Here is a 17,836-nt window from a genome sequence, read left to right on the forward strand (position 1 = left end):
TATATATATAAATTATGTCTTGTCATGCAGCTTTGAAAAAAAAAAGCAAATTATGCACATGCAGTTCAATTGGGAATAGTTTCCTAAATCTTTTTGTAGTGATGCATTGAACAACACAGACAAACTTTACAATCTCTTTTAATATTTACACAATTGAAGTTACGTTTTATGACTTTTGCAGATTTTTCATGGAATGTTTTATTGACAATTGATTATGTTAGACTAACTTTTGAATTGACTAAAATATTCTAATCTTTTGTCACAAACTCTTCTTACTCCAACAACTAGGTTTTAGCACATATTTTAATTATATATCAGAACATAGACATTTTAGTCTTATTTCTGCAGTCTATCTCTTACTTCTATTGGACTTATGGTTTTCTCTCAAATTCTCCCAGAATAGAGAGAGTGCACACCCAAGCCCGGACTGGTGACCATTGTTTTTTCTGCTCTAACTTGTTTAAAACTGGAAGTGAAGGGTTTCTTGTCATATCTTGTATACAAAAAACTGGCGAAACATGAAAGCTGACCTGTATTTATCAGTCTTCTTTTACTCTCAGTTCAAGATTTTCACAGATCTGACAGATTTTGCACAGTGCCTGTTTGTCTGAGGCTTACTTTTCAGGCTGTTTCTGTCTGCCTTTCATTAATTTGGCAGTCAGGGAGTGATAAAGACAGGTGTGTGGTTACCATGGGGACCATAATGAGCTGCTGGGAGCAGCTTTAGCGTTTCTATTGATCTTGATCTATTTTACAATTCTTATACAGTTCATACAACAAAACATAGGCATTGTTTTCTTATTTTAGAATTGCATGACACCATTAAACATTTATTAGGAGTTTCTTGGTGTTGTGCCAATTTTAGAAGTCGATTTGAGTCACTTATTAAGATGGACATTGACTTTTCTTTACTTTTGCTCTCAGGAATTTCTGTTCATTTCTTTCAGACATGAATACTAAAGTAGGCACTGTTAGTTTTCAGTCAGATCTGATTGGCCAATCACAGCCAGTCTTCTCTCTAAAAACTAGACCATGTTAAAAGATTCTCTCAGTGAAGCCCAGCCAATAAAACAAAATGACTCCTCTGATGTTTGTTGGCTATATGACATGTCTGCTCTTCGGTTCAGTGGGTAAGTTGTATTATTTTTTTAATAGTTTTGTGAGCTTTCAAGTACATTTAAAATAAATTTATTTGTTGCTTTTTTTTAGCAATGGTAAGAAGTAAGCTAATTTCTTTATTTTTCTCTTTAGCTTATTTGGCAGCTTCGAAGACATCATTTTTTCATTTTGAATCAGCTCTTGTTGGCCAGGACTTGACTTTGAAATGTTTCTATCAAGACAGAGATGGAGCGATCTTTTACTGGTATAAAATGACCCAGGGACAGAAACCACAGTTGATGTCTGAGTTCTATAAACATAGAAGTAATGGGTCTTTTAAAGGCAACTTTATGAATAATCCACAATTTGACCTGGAAACTGGCAGTGGTAAAAACCATTTGAAGATCTCAAATATTCAAATGTCAGACTCAGCTACTTACTACTGTGCAAGCATTTTTTCATATGTGTATGAGTTTTTAGAGGGTTTTATTGTTGATGTAAAGGGTTCAGGTTTGACCATCCAGGCTTTGGTCCATCAGTCAGCATCAGAGACCGTCCATCCAGGAGGTTCTGTGACTCTGAACTGTACAGTACAAACTGGAAGCTGTGATGGAGAACACAGTGTTTACTGGTTCAAAAACTCTAAAGAAGGTTTTCCAAGAATCATCTATACTCAAGGAGGCAGTAATAATCAGTGTGAAATGAAACCAAGCACAAAAACACAGACCTGTCGCTACAACTTGCCATTTAAGGACCTAAACGGGTCTCATGCTGGAACCTATTATTGTGCCGTTGCCTCGTGTGGACACATACTGTTTGGACATGAGATGACACTGGACACTGAAGGTAAGAAACATTCTAGCAAATATTGCATTGCCTGTGAAATTGTAGTGAATAATTCCTAATCATTTGGTCTCTGTAATGTCTCTAAATGTTTTGCTGTGTGCAGAAAAGGTGGACTCTCTTGTCGTGGTCTACATCTTAAGTGGAGCTATGGCATTTACCATCACCCTGGTGGTTTTCCTGGCTTTTAAACTGTATAAGAAAAGGAACTGCAAATGCAAAGGTGGGCAAGCTTTCATTCTTTACATGACAGAGCATGTTTAATGTATGTAATATCAAAACATACCCAACTGACCCAACTTTTGCCTTATTCAGCTCATATAACAAAGAAGCAGATATTGTTGTGTGAATTTGTATGCTGAAAATACATATGAATCACATGGTGTGCAACAGAAGATATTTAATCTTTAATCTGTTACAGTCAACATCCCAGATGGATTATTGCAAGTTTCACATTTCTACTCAAACTTGGGTTACCTGTGGTATAAACTGCAGTTCTTTGTTCATAACATTTGATTAATTTTTTATGGTAACAACAACAACAACAACAACAAAACAAAAAAAATCAGTAAAGTTACAAAATATCTAACCGGCAGCATGTGCCAAATTTAAGACTTTGACTTTTACTTGAACAGATCCCCCAAAGAGTTGTTCAACTGATGCAGCAGCGAGTGCAGACGTGAGTATTCTCAATGTTTCAGGAACCTCTAAATGTTACATTCTGTTGTGTAGGGCTGTTTTTGTTCAATGGGTTATATCATGTGTTAAGATTGTTCTCATCTGATGGAAAATAATACAAATCAAAAAGATTCCTTTCAATGGAAAACCTTGGTTTCTTCAGTTGCCATGTTTCTTTACAAGGGTTAATACTCACTTGTCACTCACCACTTTCTAAAGGAAGGAATTAAAATGATCAAAACATTAGTCTCATAAATTAATCTATGAGTTATCTTTTAACTGGAAAGTGACTTTGCTACACTTACAAAATCAACAAGGACGTAAATGATCTTTGAAGGGTTTTAGTGAGGTCTTCAGACCCTCATTAAGAGCACATGGTGTGCTACCAGTAGTGAGTGACAGAGCATTTTAAATTTAGGGTAGCTTTTAGCATTGTGTTAGTGTATCAGGTTTCTGGGTTGAGCATAGGGGACAGTGGTGGCAGCTGATGCATGAAACGGGACATGCACACACTGGTGTGGGTCCATGCGTGTCTGATAAGTGTATTTTTTAATCAGGAAGGAGTATTGAAAAACAAGCAAACAAAAAAAGAGGAGTGATTTGACTTTTGATCAAAACAGGATAATAAGACACTTACAAATAGTTTTATTTTCTTTTATTTTTAGTATAATAAAACATTAAAATCAGTGGCAAACAGAAACAATCATTGACCCATTTTCACATACTTTGACTCCAAATGTAATTAGGACACCCAGGTAATAAAGAATTATAAAAGTCCAGCCTAGAAGTGATAAATGCATTGACCAGTTTTTCGACATCAATTTAGGACAAGATGTTTTTAATTTTAGTGATATTGACAATAATGTGGGGGTGAAATCACATATCCTGATCAAAAATAACACCACTTCATTATTTTGTTTTATACTCAGGGTTACGAGGATGCAGATAATCTTCATTATGCTGCTTTGAATGAGAAAAACATCAGCAGACTGAGAAGTAAGAGGGACAACAACAGTGAATGTGTGTACTCTAGTGTGAAGAAGTAGAAAGGTTTTTTTTTAAATTGTCCATGGTTTTTTGAGATGGAAACAGCATTTTTTCCACATACTAAATATTACTTTGAAATAAAATAAACACATTTTTTTACCTCAAATAAAGTTTCTCTCCTTTAATATTACCAGTTATTAAAGTTCCATATTTCCATAGACATTATTTGTAGTGTATAACCATTTCACTTCACGCTTAACAAATTTCCGATATGTGAAAAATAAACAAAATAAACTTATTATTCTGATATCTTTGTCAGTCGTCAGTACTACAGACCTAGATATAGTTCATATTTTCATATGAAGACATGAACACAACTTTATCTTTGTTCCTGTGTGCGTGTGTTTTATGTGCCCCACTCAAACAACACTCATCATTCAGTTTTTGCTTATAGTTATTTAAACTGTTTTTTGATTGTCGAGTGTAGCGTGACCCGCCTAGCCCTAATTTAATTCTACCTGGTCTTGGTGATTTTCCATACACCTGAGTGCTGCCCCGATGTGGATGGGATCATCATAGCAAGGCTGCTCAACACCCCTCTGATGTCATTTTTTTACCTAACACCCGTCATGGTATGCTGGATGCTTGGTCTATGGTTTGTCATACGCAAGTTTTCAGTGAGCCAGAGAACGCTTACAAGGCTTATGTTACAACAACAAAAAGTGATGTGGCTCCTTGGCCAATCAACGGCTTGCAGTCTGTTAATGTGAAATCATCGGCTAGTCTGGAACCTCGAAGGTCTTAAAAACTGAGCTGGAAGCAGGTAGGATTGCCCAATTAACCTCTGGTCGATCCAAGTACGGCTAACTTTAGCCCATGGAAACAGGGATTTAGTGAATCCAAAGCTACTAGCAGCAGGGCCTTGATATCAGAAATATATAAAGCTCAACAACCCAGCCACAGAGCACATATATTTATATGGCTTGTGGTGTGCTGTCTCCCAGCACTAACAACAAAACCAACCAACATTATGATGAGTAAAATGCATGTACATGTGACACAAGAAAATCTTTCCTTAGTAAACTAATGAGGTTTGTTAAGTCCTTTCACTCTACATGATGACCCCACTACATCATTGCCGAAATGTTGATAGTTTTTGTCTTGACAAGGTCTTCAGGCACGCATTGATGCAGTTGACTCCTGGTTATGTGTAATCGGGCGTGATGGGTCCACAATGGTACTGAACATGCACAGGACTTAAGTAGTGAGATTGTGGTGGTTTACTATTGTAGTAGCAACTTATTGGAGTCCTTAATGGAGCATGAGGGGGTGTGGTGGAAGTAGGGTGACCAGATTCAAACTAGCATAATGTTGGATAAAGTCTATGTTTGCATGAGGCAGTGTAGGACAAGTTATTTGTCAAAAGGTAATCAAAATGTTGATGTCTAGTTGAAAAGAATGTACACACTCAATACAATATGCATTTTATAAGTAAGATTTGATATCCAAAGTACTGAAATATATTTTATTTAAATTAAACAATCCCAAATTTCAATAATAGTTTTAATCATGTCTTGAATGTTTTTTTTCTTTCAGCCAATCCTATAAAGTTACCATGCTTCTTTTTGTCAACAAAGAATTTGATCAAATTCTGTAGAACAGTACAGAACCCAAATACAGTAGATATTCTGCTGATTTATTACATGGCTTTCACTCTTACATGTTCAACTAGTGTTAGCAATAGGGTTAAATGGCCCTTTTTTGTACTTTAGACAGTCCACCTCATAATTTCTTCAACAACATTCACCAGTCACCTAATTAACTCTAACCTAAATCCAACTATTGGTCTTCATTTAAAATTATGTGCAAAAAAACAGGTTAATCAAGCCAGTCCAGAGGCAACAAAACAAACACACACGTACATGCACATATGCACTCACCAGCCACTGTATTTTAGATACACTTGTTCAATTCCTTGTTAACTCAAAATAGCTAATCAGCCAATCACATGGCAGCAACTCAGTGCATTTAAGCATGTAGACATGGTGAAAACCAGTTGCTGAAGTCCAAACTTGGCATGAGAATGGGGATTTAGGTGACTTTAAATGTGACAAGGTTAATGGTATTTCAGAAACTACGAATATACTGAGATTTTTACACACAACCATCTCTAGGGTTTAAAACAAGGATAGGCAGTCCTGGTCCTCGAATGACACTATCCTGCATGTTTTACTTGTTTCTTTATGTTGTGAATAAGACAGCTTTGCACCATTCACTTTTACACCACATTTAACTGAACATCTTCATAAAGACATCTCACTTTTAAACCAAATTTACACAACAATAAACATTTAATATTGATACCTTTTCAGTTTTGTGAAGGAGAAACCTACCTTTTCTACCAAAAAAATTAACATTTATATTGGAATTTTGTATGAAGTCAACTTGATTATTTTTATAAACTTGTAAACTTTAGTAGATGTCAATCTCAATCAGAATTGTTAACATGGGCTTTGTCTTTATGTTTCTGTGTATTATGTCATTTAGAGTCAAATCTGATTGGCCAATCACAGCCAGTCTTATCTTTTAAAAGTAGGCCATGTTAAAAGATTCTCTCAGTGAAGCCCAGCCAATAAAACAAAATGACTCCTCTAATGTTTGCTGGCTGTATGACATGTCTGCTCTTCGGATCAGTGCGTAAGTTTGGTTATTGCTTATAATTTTGTTCTCTTTCCAGTACAGTTGCTAATTTTTTTATATGTTTCCAGCCATAGTTAAACAGTTGGTATTTCCTTGTCTCATTTTTCTCTTCAGCTTATTTGGCAGCTTCGAAGACATCATTTTTTCATTTTGAATCAGCTCTTGTTGGCCAGGACTTGACTTTAAAATGTTTCTATCAAGACAGAGATGGAGCGATCTTTTACTGGTATAAAATGACCCAGGGACAGAAACCACAGTTGATGTCTGAGTTCTATAAACATAGAAGTAATGGCTCTCTTCAAGGCAACTTTAGGAATAATCCACGATTTGACCTGGAAACTGGCAGTGGTAAAAATCATTTGAAGATCTCAAATATTCAAATGTCAGACTCAGCTACTTACTACTGTGCAAGCATTTTTTCATATGTGTATGAGTTTTTAGAGGGTTTTATTGTTGATGTAAAGGGTTCAGGTTTGACCATCCAGGCTTTGGTCCATCAGTCAGCATCAGAGACCGTCCATCCAGGAGGTTCTGTGACTCTGAACTGTACAGTACAAACTGGGAGCTGTGATGGAGAACACAGTGTTTACTGGTTCAGAAACTCTGAAGATTCTCATCCAGGACTCATTTACAGTCATGGAGGCAGGAACGATCAGTGTGAGAGAAAACCCAACACACAAACACACACCTGTGTGTCCAACCTGTCAATACAGAACTGGAATGTGTCTCATGCTGGAACCTACTATTGTGCTGTTGTCGTATGTGGACACATAGTGTTTGGAGATGGAACCAAGCTGGATTTGAACAGTGAGTAAGCAAGTGTCACTTTAAAAAGTGACAATTGGTAATAGATTTGCTGTGGCTTCATTCTTTTGAACAAAATCTTAATGCAGTTGGGAATAATGCCAATACAAAACACAGACATCAGCAGTCATGACGTTTCCAAACTATTTCTACCAGTTTCAACAGAAAATACTCAAGTGAGGTTGTTATATTTTCAGTAATTAATAATGATGGAGAATTTCAGTGTTACAGCTGGCTGTGTCCATTAAATGCTTTGTAAATTAAAAAATTAGGCCATCAAAGATCACAAATAACCACAGGGCAAAGTGGTTTTCTGATTGTTGTTTTCTTATTTCTGCTTAGATTTTATGTGTTGCTTCTTTCTAAAATGATACCAGAGTCAATATTTCAGTTTTTAAGCCATTAAGAAGCAGTTTCGAGCAACACTAGAGTGACAATTGTTTTTTTTTGTTGTTGCTGTTTTTTTTTTTTTTTTTTGCAGCTGACTACATTATAGTTTCTCTTAAAACAAACATCTCTCATCTTTTCTAAAGATCTTGTCATTTCAAAGATTCAAGGTGCTTTACTTGTTGTTCCACATGCAGACATGAAAGAGCCCACTTTGAAACACAAGGCTTGCTTTACCCGCCGATTCTTTCTGGGTCATGGGAAAGCTGGTGCCTATCTTCAGCAGACACTGCGCGAGAGGCGGGGTAGACCTTGGACAGATCCAAAGTACATCACAAGGCCTACTATATGTAATAAAACTGTATCTAATTTAAACAAATAAATCATGCAGATAACTGCTTAGCAGTATAATCACAGTGGTGTCCTACAGCAGCTCAGCTTCAGTCTAAGCGCAGACTGAACCAACAACTGAAAGGAAGGTTGAATTCAGATTGCAATGAATCTTCACTTCATCACAATCTCCCATCCTGAGCAGCACATTGGCGACAGTGGACAGAAACAGCTTATTTTGAACAGAAAGAAAACTCCAGCAGAAGCAGGATGCACAGCCATCTGCCTCAGCCCTCTAGAGCAGGGGTCTTCAACCCTGGTCCTCGAGGGCGACTATCCCGCATGTTTTACTTGTTTCTCTGCTCCAACACACCTGATTTGAATCAATACGTGATTAACAGGCTTCTGCAGCACATGAAGAGGTAATTTAACCACTGAATTGGGTGTGTTGGAGCAGGGAAACAAGTAAAACATGCAGGATAGTGGCCCTCCAGGACCAGGATTGGAGACCCCTGCTCTAGAGGTCTATAGGACAGGACGGAGATAAATAAACACAGGATTGGTACCGATGTAGTTTCAATTGGAAGAAAGACAAAGAAAAACACATTAATAATAGCAATAAATACAAATACAAACAAGAAAAGTAGAGTGAGTAAAGACACCAGAAAATGTGGTCAGTTTGTCCTCTAACAGGCCAGGTCTATTGCAGCATAACTAGGGGGTAGCTCAGAAAACCCAATCCAATCCTAACTATAGGATTAATTAAGAAGGAAACTTTTAATCCTAGTCTTTGAAGTAGACATCACAAACAGAAACTAGAAGTTGATTCCACAAAAGAGGAAAACAGGGAGCCGGTGGAGAGAAGCTAAAACTGGAGAAATACGATCTCTCCTAACTTTCATTAGAACTCTGGCAGCAGCATTTTGGATAAACTAAAGTCTTTTTAAAGAGTTTTTTGGACACCAAGATAATAAAAAACTACAATAGTTCAACCTAGATGTGATAAACACACGGACCAGCTGACCAGCAAGGTTGAGGCTTTACTTTCTAGAAATTGGATGATGAGATGATTGCACCTGAAATGATAAGAGTTTGTTAAAGCATGATCAAGTTTATATTTGAAGTATACGTTCATTTAAAGGTCAAATCTTGTGAAAGTAAAAATAAACTTGATAAATTAAGTGGGAAAAAAGGAAGTAAAATGAATTAAAAAATAAATAAATAAAAACCACCTTTGATAGACTCCAATCACCAATAGTCAATATGTCCATCTAGGTTCCCAGGCCTATTAACTGTTATTGATGTTGATTCTGTGCATACAGAGAGAATCTGAGCACAGTTTGTGATGTCTGAATTTACAGATGATGCTGACCCCTGGTTCGTGGTGTTTCTCTTGAGTGGAACTTTGGTTTTCACCTCCATCCTGAGTATTTCACTGATTTTTTCAGTGTGTATGATGAACAAGGCAAAAAGCTCAAAATCTTCAGGTAGATGGGTCATTTTTTTAACCTACCATCTAAACAAATCATTTTCTATTTACATGGATTTGTTTTTTGTTTGTTTTTTTAATTAATTTTTTTAATTTATTTTTTGACAGCAGGATTATTATGTCCTCCGACAACCAACATCAAGGTGAGTTTTAACTATTTAAATGTAGTATTTTTAATACTTGACTGCTGGGGATAGGCACCAGCTCCCCACGACCCGGATTGGAGAAGCGGGTAAAGAAAATGGATGGATAGATGGATGGATTTTTAATACTTTAGTCACTATTTAGCAGTCAGGAATACTAATTAACACTTTCTTTCCAGGGTTTCCAATGTGGAGAAAACACTGGTCTTAACCTGATCAGTAGATCAGGAATACAGAGGGATCCCACCTGGACCAAATGTGTGTACTATACTGTAAAACAGTAGAATGACCTGTCACATTTTTTTGGTGTTGTTGTAAAATAGGTTTTTGTTGTATTTCTAAAGAGATAGGACAAAATTTTAAATAGATATTTTTTACGCTTTTGTGTTGTCTGCCGAAAAATGTAAATTAATTTTTGTTCGTTGAGGAAAAACAAAGGATGTTGCAACCCTGTTGTGATTTTAGCCTACAGGTTATAAAGGAAATCCAGTTTCTAATATTGTCATGTTGTTGATCTTGATGTTTAAACCATTGCTACAGCTGGACAAGCGCATTTCAGATGTAAAATTTATTGATTCAATGAAGTCATCCATCAGGAACCTTGTTGGCTTTCAGAACTTTGTTTTTCATGATGTTATCTTATTGTTTCACACAATTTTGTGTTATATTTTTGTGACATTAAAAACAAATTAAATTTAAAATTGTTTGAAGTTGATATGGGATTGTTGTCCATGTTAAAATTACTAATTATTTTACAAAGATTGAAGAAAATCACTGTATCACCATAAAGTAAACAAATTAATCTCTGTATCAGGAGAGGTCAGACAGTTAGTCCTCATACACTGCCACAGTTCCTCTTCTATCTTGGTACCCATCTGCTTTCCCTCAATCAGAGCAACTCCTCACGTTCTCTATGCTTCTTTATCAACAATCTGAAAGCAAATATCACATCTGTCAAGCTCTCAGGATAAAACCATACTGCTGCTCACTGAATGTTAATACACATTTTAACCTGCCTAACAACTGTTTCCCAAACCTTCATTGTATCACTCTTGAACTTTATCCCCCTGTAGCTCAGTGTATCTCCCTGGTTCTTAAAAATTGATACCAAAATGCTTCTCCTCCTTCAAGCTTCTTCTAACACTCCAGGAAACAATCAAACAATCTGATTAAAAAAATAAATTACCTCACTCCTAAACATTTCCACACCTCACAGGTATGTCGTTTAGTCCAGATTCCCAACTGGTGGGTCGTGGGCTTTTGTCTGGGCCATTCTGATTGTAATGTCAACCTTATGGTTAAGGCTTGAGTAAGAGAGAATAATTTTAATGGGGCATTTTATATAGATTAATTGGGTGAGTACTTAGCTAACACTATATATGTTGAGTCTTTTTGAAACAATTTCTCAGTAGTTGGATTATTTTATGTCATGTTTGAGCGTGAAAGTGCCGTTGAGTCTGTTAAAAAAGGCTGAATTTACTGAAGTACATCATTTTAGTTTTAATTAAATTGCAACTAACTGAGCACAAAAGGGAATAATTTCCTCTCTAGCATCATAAATCTGAGCTTTTTTTTTCACAGCACTGGCGGGAACGTTTCAGATGAACAGATAAAGTCTGACTTGTAACCACAGAGGATGAGATGCTGCTGCCTGCTCTTTGCAGCCGTCTGTTTGCTCTCAGTGTCGTCTTTTCTTTTTATCATGAACAGCTTTTAGATTTTATCAGCGCGTTGGTCTAAACAAGACTGACGAGTGTGACTTTTTTTTTCTTTTCAAACTGTGGTTCAAAAATTATATGAAAAGTTGACTAAGAATACTCTGTTCTCCACACAACTAACTTGCTGAAGACAAAGACATGCTGAAGTCTTATTTTGCACAATTATGGAACTTTTGGATTTTTATAAAAATCCAAAAGTTCCATAATTGTGGAACATAATTGGTGTTGTTTCATTCTTACTCTATATTTATCTCTAACATATTATCTTCTGTCCTACGCTGTCACAGCAACAGGAACCAATAATAGCAATAGAATGGAACATAAATGCAATCACTGTCTAAACCTAAGAACAGAACAATCCCTAGTCCCTGCAGCCACTGAAGTGTCTCTGGGCAAGACACTGAACCCTTTTCTGCCTCCAGTATGCTTATTGGTCTGTGAGTGAGAATATAAAAAGTTTTGCATCTAGAATGTAAAAAAAAAACACTGGAAGAGTGTACGTGCATGTGTGTGTGTGTATGGGTGAATGAGAAATATTGTAAAGCACTTTTCAGATACTGAATGGGTTAAAAAGGTGATATATACTGTAAGTATGGATCACACAAACTACTTAAAGCTCAATCAGATGACAACAGAACCTAAATAGTATTGAAAGTAATACTTGAATAATTCTGATTCACAGACTTATACGGTCGTGTGGTTTCAGCACCTGAGCCAACACTGTTAGTAAAGAGTAAAAGTTCCATTATACACATCCAGAGATTACATAATTATTTAAGAACTCAACTCAGTTTATTAATCTTTACATTTAAGTGAAAAACAATACACACTGTAGCAAATTAGTGTAAAAAAGGAAAAAAATATTCTATAATCAATAGTCAATCCTTCTGTCCTCTCTTTGACCACTATTAAAACTGGCTTTAGAGCTGTCTTTGTCAGTTAAAAACAAGCTTGTTCGATTTAAGTTAAATATAAAACCTAAACACTGTTCACGAGAAAGTGCGAGAAAGGAGGACACTGAGAGCAGGCAGCATCATCTCATCTTCTGTGGTGACAAGTTAGACTTCCTCTGTTCAACTGAAACCTTACTTTCAGTACTGAGTGTCTGAGATTTACGATAAGGATGGTTAAGATCTTATGTCATATGACCCCAAACAATGATAATTTTAAATTGCAACACACTTCTTATTAACACATTAGCAACAAAAATTCCCAAAATACATCAAAGACAGCTACAGAAATAAAGCTTTTTTTTTTTGTTTATGGCAAAAATATTGTTCAGCAGAGTGTGCTCATTGAAGTTATACATTAAATAAATTAAATAAAGGTTTTGATGTAGTAGAGCATTGCAACACAAATGCAAGCATGTAGTATATTATTACTGGGTTGTAGATTCCAGGATTTGAGGTATTCTTTCTGATTTTCATAATGATGCTCCTTGTGTTCAAGAATATTATATTGTCTTGTTCCTTGTGTTTTAGATTATTGTCATCTTACTCCTTGTGTTCCCTGTGTCACTATCCAAATGCCCTCAGCTCAGTAGATTACCAATCAGCCTGCCATGCCCACTTCACCTGTTTCCCATTACCTGTTCCTAGCTATAGCTCATCTTCCACTCACCCACAGCTCTTTATATTCAGACTAATCCTTTCCTGCTTGCTGGGTCATTGTTTTCTGCTTGCTTATTTTCATCAGGTTTTGCTCTATGTGTCTTCTCATGATCATTTGTGTAAGTGTATTGTTATTAGTTTGCTGCCATACCAGCCTTTTTGGAGGAGCAGGGCTTTGAACCAGCAACCCTCTAGGTATAAGATGAACTCCTCCCTCCTGAGCAATGGCCGCCCCAACTCTAGCTCCTGTGTGGACATGCCATGGGCTGTCCCTTGCTCCTGATAGTAGGTTAGGCAGGAGGTGGGACTATAAAGTATAAAAAAAATATTCCAAACCCTGAACTTCCCTTGCATTACTGTTGTAAAATTCAAAATTATCTTTATCTTTTTCCAAAATATGGTAGTTGTTGGGATCTGTTTCACCACTCTCGGCAGTTCTATAGTTCTCCATCAGATGGCGCCATAGAGCACAGCTGGCAGGGCTGGCTGCAGCAGGTGTGTTTTCACATACCTGCAAATCATCTACCCTCATCAGGAGAAGCTTAAGGGGAGGCTTCTACCAGTCCTTCGATGCCAGAGCGTTAACCTTAAGTAGTAACTGCTAGCTCGAGCTCCCTAGTGACTGAAACTGTTTTTGATCGCCTTTACTTGAGATTTACCTTGTGCTCTCTGCTCCCTGCTTCAGGTACTCCTGTTGACCTCTGGATTCTGTTCCAGTTTGCTCACCAGCTAAACTCAAGATCCTGCAAATCTTCAGTCTCTCCCGGATCTCTTCATTCTGACTGGCAGCTCTGGATTCCTCTTTCTTTGCTCCTCCTGCAGCTCGATCGAACCTGGTCCGCGTGCCACCGTGTTCCTTGGCAGTCAACCTACAGAATACATCATCCTCATTTCCAATGCTCACAGTCTCCTAGATTTCCTCTGGACCCTTCATTATTCATTCATTTCCACCTCAGCTCCCTCTCACCTCTCCCTGGTAGGCTTCCATTCTTCTTCAAGTAAGTGTCCATCTGTATTCTCCTGTTCAGATCCAAATGCATTCCTCACCTCTCCTTCGTCTGTTTCCAGAGGTCCTGTTTGCCCACTGAGAATACCTACTCTCAGAACCATACCCCTGAACACCCTCCTTATTCCACATTCATTATTATTGTCAATAAATCTTTAACTCTTTCTTTGTTTCCTGAGAGCTTTACTGCATGTGGGTCAGACAAGTACCAAAGACCATGACAGTAGTCTCTTAAACATTTGATAAAGAGCATATAATATGCTCCAATTGGAATAAAATATGGGTTTAAGAGATTTCTAACCCATTGCATTCTGGTTTGTTTTCATTTTATGTCCCAATTTTTTTCAGAATTAGGGGTTGTACTTTCAGCATTTGTACAAACCTCTGTTACTGAAAGTGAAGTATAGATGCATCCGTCTATGACTCACTCTTGATGTGTGTCAAGATGCTTATCTAGGTCACGGGATCCGTTGCCGCTAATAACAAACCCACGAGCAGCAAAACGAATAAAAAACAAACGTCTCTGGAAGCCGTAGATGGGATCGTCTCATTACTGACAAACGGGCACAGGGCTCCCACTGATTCAGCGTTATGGTGATTTGTATTCTTTGTGCTCTTTATATTTGTGGTGTCTCTTATTTTAAAGGGCATGTTTAAACACAGAGAACATCAGGGGGAGGAGAGGGTGTTATTCATGTTGGTAACGCAATACCAGGGCGCAGCTAACAAAGCTGCGAGTAAACATTGGATTTATGTTTATGTTTTAAAAAATACCCTCGTTTTCATGTCGGTCATATCATTTTATTTTGTTGTATTTATCCGCCACACCTTTTAAAAGGACAGTCTGTAGAAATACTGCCTGATAATGAACCGGTCCGTGGAGCTAAAAAGGTTGGGGACCGCTGTTCTACTTCACTTGTTTTGCTTTCAAGGCGGAAAAGGGTTACATAATGTTCCTTGTTAAATTTAAGTTACTTAGAAAAAAGTTTTTAATGTCAAATGAAAAAGTTGTTTTTATTATAGACCAAATAATCTTTTTAGGATGTTAAAGAGCCTCCATTGCTCTTTATCAACAAAAGTTGACACAACAGGTGAACTTGTGATGTTTTCAAAGCAGGGCATGTTATGTGATTTGATTCTGACCAATCAAGTTTGACCTTGCCACATAGGAGTGAAGAAGGCATCAAACTTCTTTCCATTCAACAAGACACTCTGAACACGATGACATCTGCACAGTTTCTCTTCTGTTTAACAAGTTTGCTTGTAGGGACGATGGGTGAGATGTGTTTCTGGATTCTATGCAAATGTTTTATCACTAATATTTTCAATTTCTTTTTGTATGAATGGACTGAATGTTCTTTAACTTTATTGATCATTGAGTGTTTTTGTTCTAATTTCAGTTCAAACAGCTCACACATCATCATCGCCTTCTGTTCATCAGGACAGCAGGTTTATATCAACTCATGTTGGTGACAAATTGAATTTACGTTGTTCCTATGAAGATGCTGATTCAGCATGGATCAGCTGGTACAAGCAGACTTTGGGACACAGGCCAAAGCTTATTGCTAGCTTCTTAGTTAATGAGACAAAAATACATTTTTATGATGAATTCATGAACAATCCACGTTTCATTTTGGATAAAGAAAACCAGACAAATCAATTGATTATTTTAAATCTGAAAGTTTCAGACTCAGCTACTTACTACTGTGGACTAACCTATGCAAAGGTTGTGATCTTAGCAGAAGGCACCACAGTCAGTGTAAAAGGTTCAGGTTTGACCATGCAGGCTTTGGTCCATCAGTCAGCATCTGAGACCGTCCATCCAGGAGGTTCTGTGACTCTGAACTGTACAGTACAGACTGGGAGCTGTGATGGAGAACACAGTGTTTACTGGTTCAGAAACTCTGAAGAATCTCATCCAGGACTCATTTATGTTCATGGAGGCAGGAACGATCAGTGTGAGAGAAACCCCAACAATCAAACACACACCTGTGTGTCCAAACTGTCCTTAAAGAACCTGAATAGGTCTCATGTTGGAACTTATTACTGTGCTGTTGTCTCATGTGGACACATACTGTTTGGAGATGGGACCAAGTTGGACTTTAAATGTGAGTAACTACTCCAGGATAGTGCTAAATTTTGTTTTCCTGTAAAATACTTTGTTTTAGATACTAATCATTTCTTTTTTCTCCCATCTGGCCCTCAACAGGTGATGTGGATTCTGTTGTATCCATGTATTTTATGCGAGGAGCTTTGGCCTTAACCACATTTCTGAGTGTTTTCCAGGCTTTCTTGTTGTTCCTGATATATAAGAGAAATGGCTCCATAGGCAGAGGTACTACAAGTGCTTGTTGTTAATGTCTACTTACTAAAGACAGTCTTAGTAAACATACTTTTTATTCTTTTACAGGGCCTTGTTCCATTTGTTTACCTTCAGCAAGCATTGAAAAAGTATTTTCCACTATTATATTTTTTCTTTGTTTTTTTTTTTTTATTTTATTCTTACTCATTCAAGGTGATCATTGTTATTTTAATTTTTTTAGCAGGTTGACCAAAATGAAGAAGGCATCTATTATGCAGCTTTAAGGCACCAGAATGTTAACAGATTAAAAAGACAGAAAAACGAAAAAACTGACTGTGTGTACTCCAGTGTGAAGCAGTAAAAGTGAAAAATTTATTTTAAGCTTGTATAACCAAGAAGCAAAACTATTTTGTGTACAAACATCAAAATAAAAAAGTTAAATATTTATAATTTAGTTTTCTTTTTATTCAAGCAGTGGTTTGTAAATCTTTGTTGTTGTATTTTTGTTTGGTTGTTTGGAAGTAAAAGAGGAGAATTATTTGTGCTTTGAAATCATTATTTTGTTTTGCTGATAATATGTTTTCAACACAAGGTTATAATACCATTGAATGAAAATAAAGTTGAGCGCTGAGTATAAAAGGAATTCAAAGAAGCTACAACTGTGGGCAACTCCTCTGGGAAGGCTTTCTACAGGTTTAGGAATGTTTATGGGAATTTTGGACCATTCTTCCAGAAGCTCATTTATGAGGTCAGACACTGATGATGGACAGAAGGCCTGGCTCTCAGTCTCTGCTCTAATTCATCCCAAAGATGTTCTATCAGGTTGAGGTCAGGACTCTGTGCAGGTCAGTCAGGTTCTTCCACACCAAACTCCATCATCCATGTCTTTATGGACCCTAATTTGTGCTCTGATGTGTAGTCATGCTGGAACAAGAAGGGGTCATGACCAATTTGTTCAAACAAAGTTGGAAACATAAAATTGTCCAAAATGTCTTGTTAAGCTGAAGCATTAGGAGTTCCTTTAACAGGAACTAAGCGACAGAGCCCAGCTTCTGAAAAATAACTCCACACCAAGTACCAAACCCAGACCTGCTGCACAGAGAAATGTGATTTGTCACTTCAGAGGACATGTCTTCACTGCTCTAGAGTTCAGAGGCGGTGTGCTTTACACCACTGCATCTGACGCTTCTTTGTTTTGGTCATTTTCTATGTCCTGCTCAGGGTCACACAGATAAACGTTCCAAAATATGGACCTAATTGGATCTTGTTATTACATTGGCTGAAAGGGGGACAGGCAAAATGTGATTCTGTTTCCAGTGATCCTCTTCTCAAACAAATGATGGATCACCTAGTTCATTAACAAAGTCCTCAGTGTCTCTCAGACACCATCTCTGCCTTTGAGCTTCTCCTTCTGTCTGAGAGGCTCTGACTGCAGCTCCACCTCCTCTGGGTCTGAGCTTTCAAACAGAAACTGGAGATCCACATTCAAAAACTGTCTTATTAGTTTGACTCAAACACACAAAAACTGACTAAACTTAACACTGAACACACTTCTGCGTTCACTGCTTTTTTTATTATTATTTTTTGTTTTGTCGCCGCCAAACTTCAACTTTTGCACCTCTCTCTCCGTCTTCTTGTAGATTTTTTGGCACTTCACTAATAAATGTGGGCCTCAGTCAGAATGGAGAAGGGGGTGTGGTTTTTTGTTTGGCGGGGTAGTGGGTGAGATTAGATGGAGGAT

General features: G+C 37.2%; 2 protein-coding genes across 8 annotated transcripts; both read left to right on the top strand.

The window, feature by feature from the left end:
* Positions 1-1,060: 1,060 nt before the first annotated feature.
* LOC108244263 (immunoglobulin kappa light chain-like) lies at positions 1,061-11,057 on the top strand. Of its 3 annotated transcripts, none has more exons than XM_037976352.1 (8): positions 1,061-1,130; positions 1,252-1,944; positions 2,048-2,164; positions 2,577-2,620; positions 3,549-3,615; positions 9,189-9,314; positions 9,428-9,459; positions 9,639-11,057. In XM_037976352.1, the coding sequence occupies exons 1-8, from the start codon at positions 1,076-1,078 to the stop codon at positions 9,741-9,743; spliced, it is 1,239 nt and encodes a 412-aa protein (XP_037832280.1). In that variant the 5' UTR covers positions 1,061-1,075; the 3' UTR covers positions 9,744-11,057. The 3 variants fall into 3 exon arrangements, with proteins under 3 accessions (XP_037832280.1, XP_024864873.1, XP_037832281.1); XM_025009105.2 differs by having other exon boundaries at positions 9,425-9,459; positions 9,639-11,045; XM_037976353.1 differs by lacking the exons at positions 1,061-1,130; positions 1,252-1,944; positions 2,048-2,164; positions 2,577-2,620; positions 3,549-3,615 and adding exons at positions 3,672-6,303; positions 6,421-7,113 and having other exon boundaries at positions 9,425-9,459; positions 9,639-11,045.
* A 410-nt stretch (positions 11,058-11,467) lies between these two features.
* Positions 11,468-16,628, top strand: LOC108244247 (immunoglobulin kappa light chain-like). 5 transcript variants are annotated; one of them, XM_037976366.1, is made up of 6 exons: positions 11,468-13,282; positions 13,473-14,387; positions 14,963-15,069; positions 15,194-15,901; positions 16,003-16,128; positions 16,204-16,628. In XM_037976366.1, the coding sequence occupies exons 3-6, from the start codon at positions 15,015-15,017 to the stop codon at positions 16,377-16,379; spliced, it is 1,065 nt and encodes a 354-aa protein (XP_037832294.1). In that variant the 5' UTR covers positions 11,468-13,282; positions 13,473-14,387; positions 14,963-15,014; the 3' UTR covers positions 16,380-16,628. The 5 variants fall into 5 exon arrangements, with proteins under 5 accessions (XP_037832294.1, XP_037832293.1, XP_037832295.1 ...); XM_037976365.1 differs by lacking the exon at positions 11,468-13,282 and having other exon boundaries at positions 13,300-13,763; positions 13,856-14,387; XM_037976367.1 differs by lacking the exon at positions 11,468-13,282 and adding an exon at positions 13,300-13,472 and having other exon boundaries at positions 13,610-14,387.
* The last annotated feature ends 1,208 nt before the right edge of the window (positions 16,629-17,836 follow it).

The sequence above is a fragment of the Kryptolebias marmoratus genome, linkage group LG7 (assembly GCF_001649575.2).
Source record: "Kryptolebias marmoratus isolate JLee-2015 linkage group LG7, ASM164957v2, whole genome shotgun sequence".
Taxonomy (NCBI): Eukaryota; Metazoa; Chordata; class Actinopteri; order Cyprinodontiformes; family Rivulidae; genus Kryptolebias; species Kryptolebias marmoratus.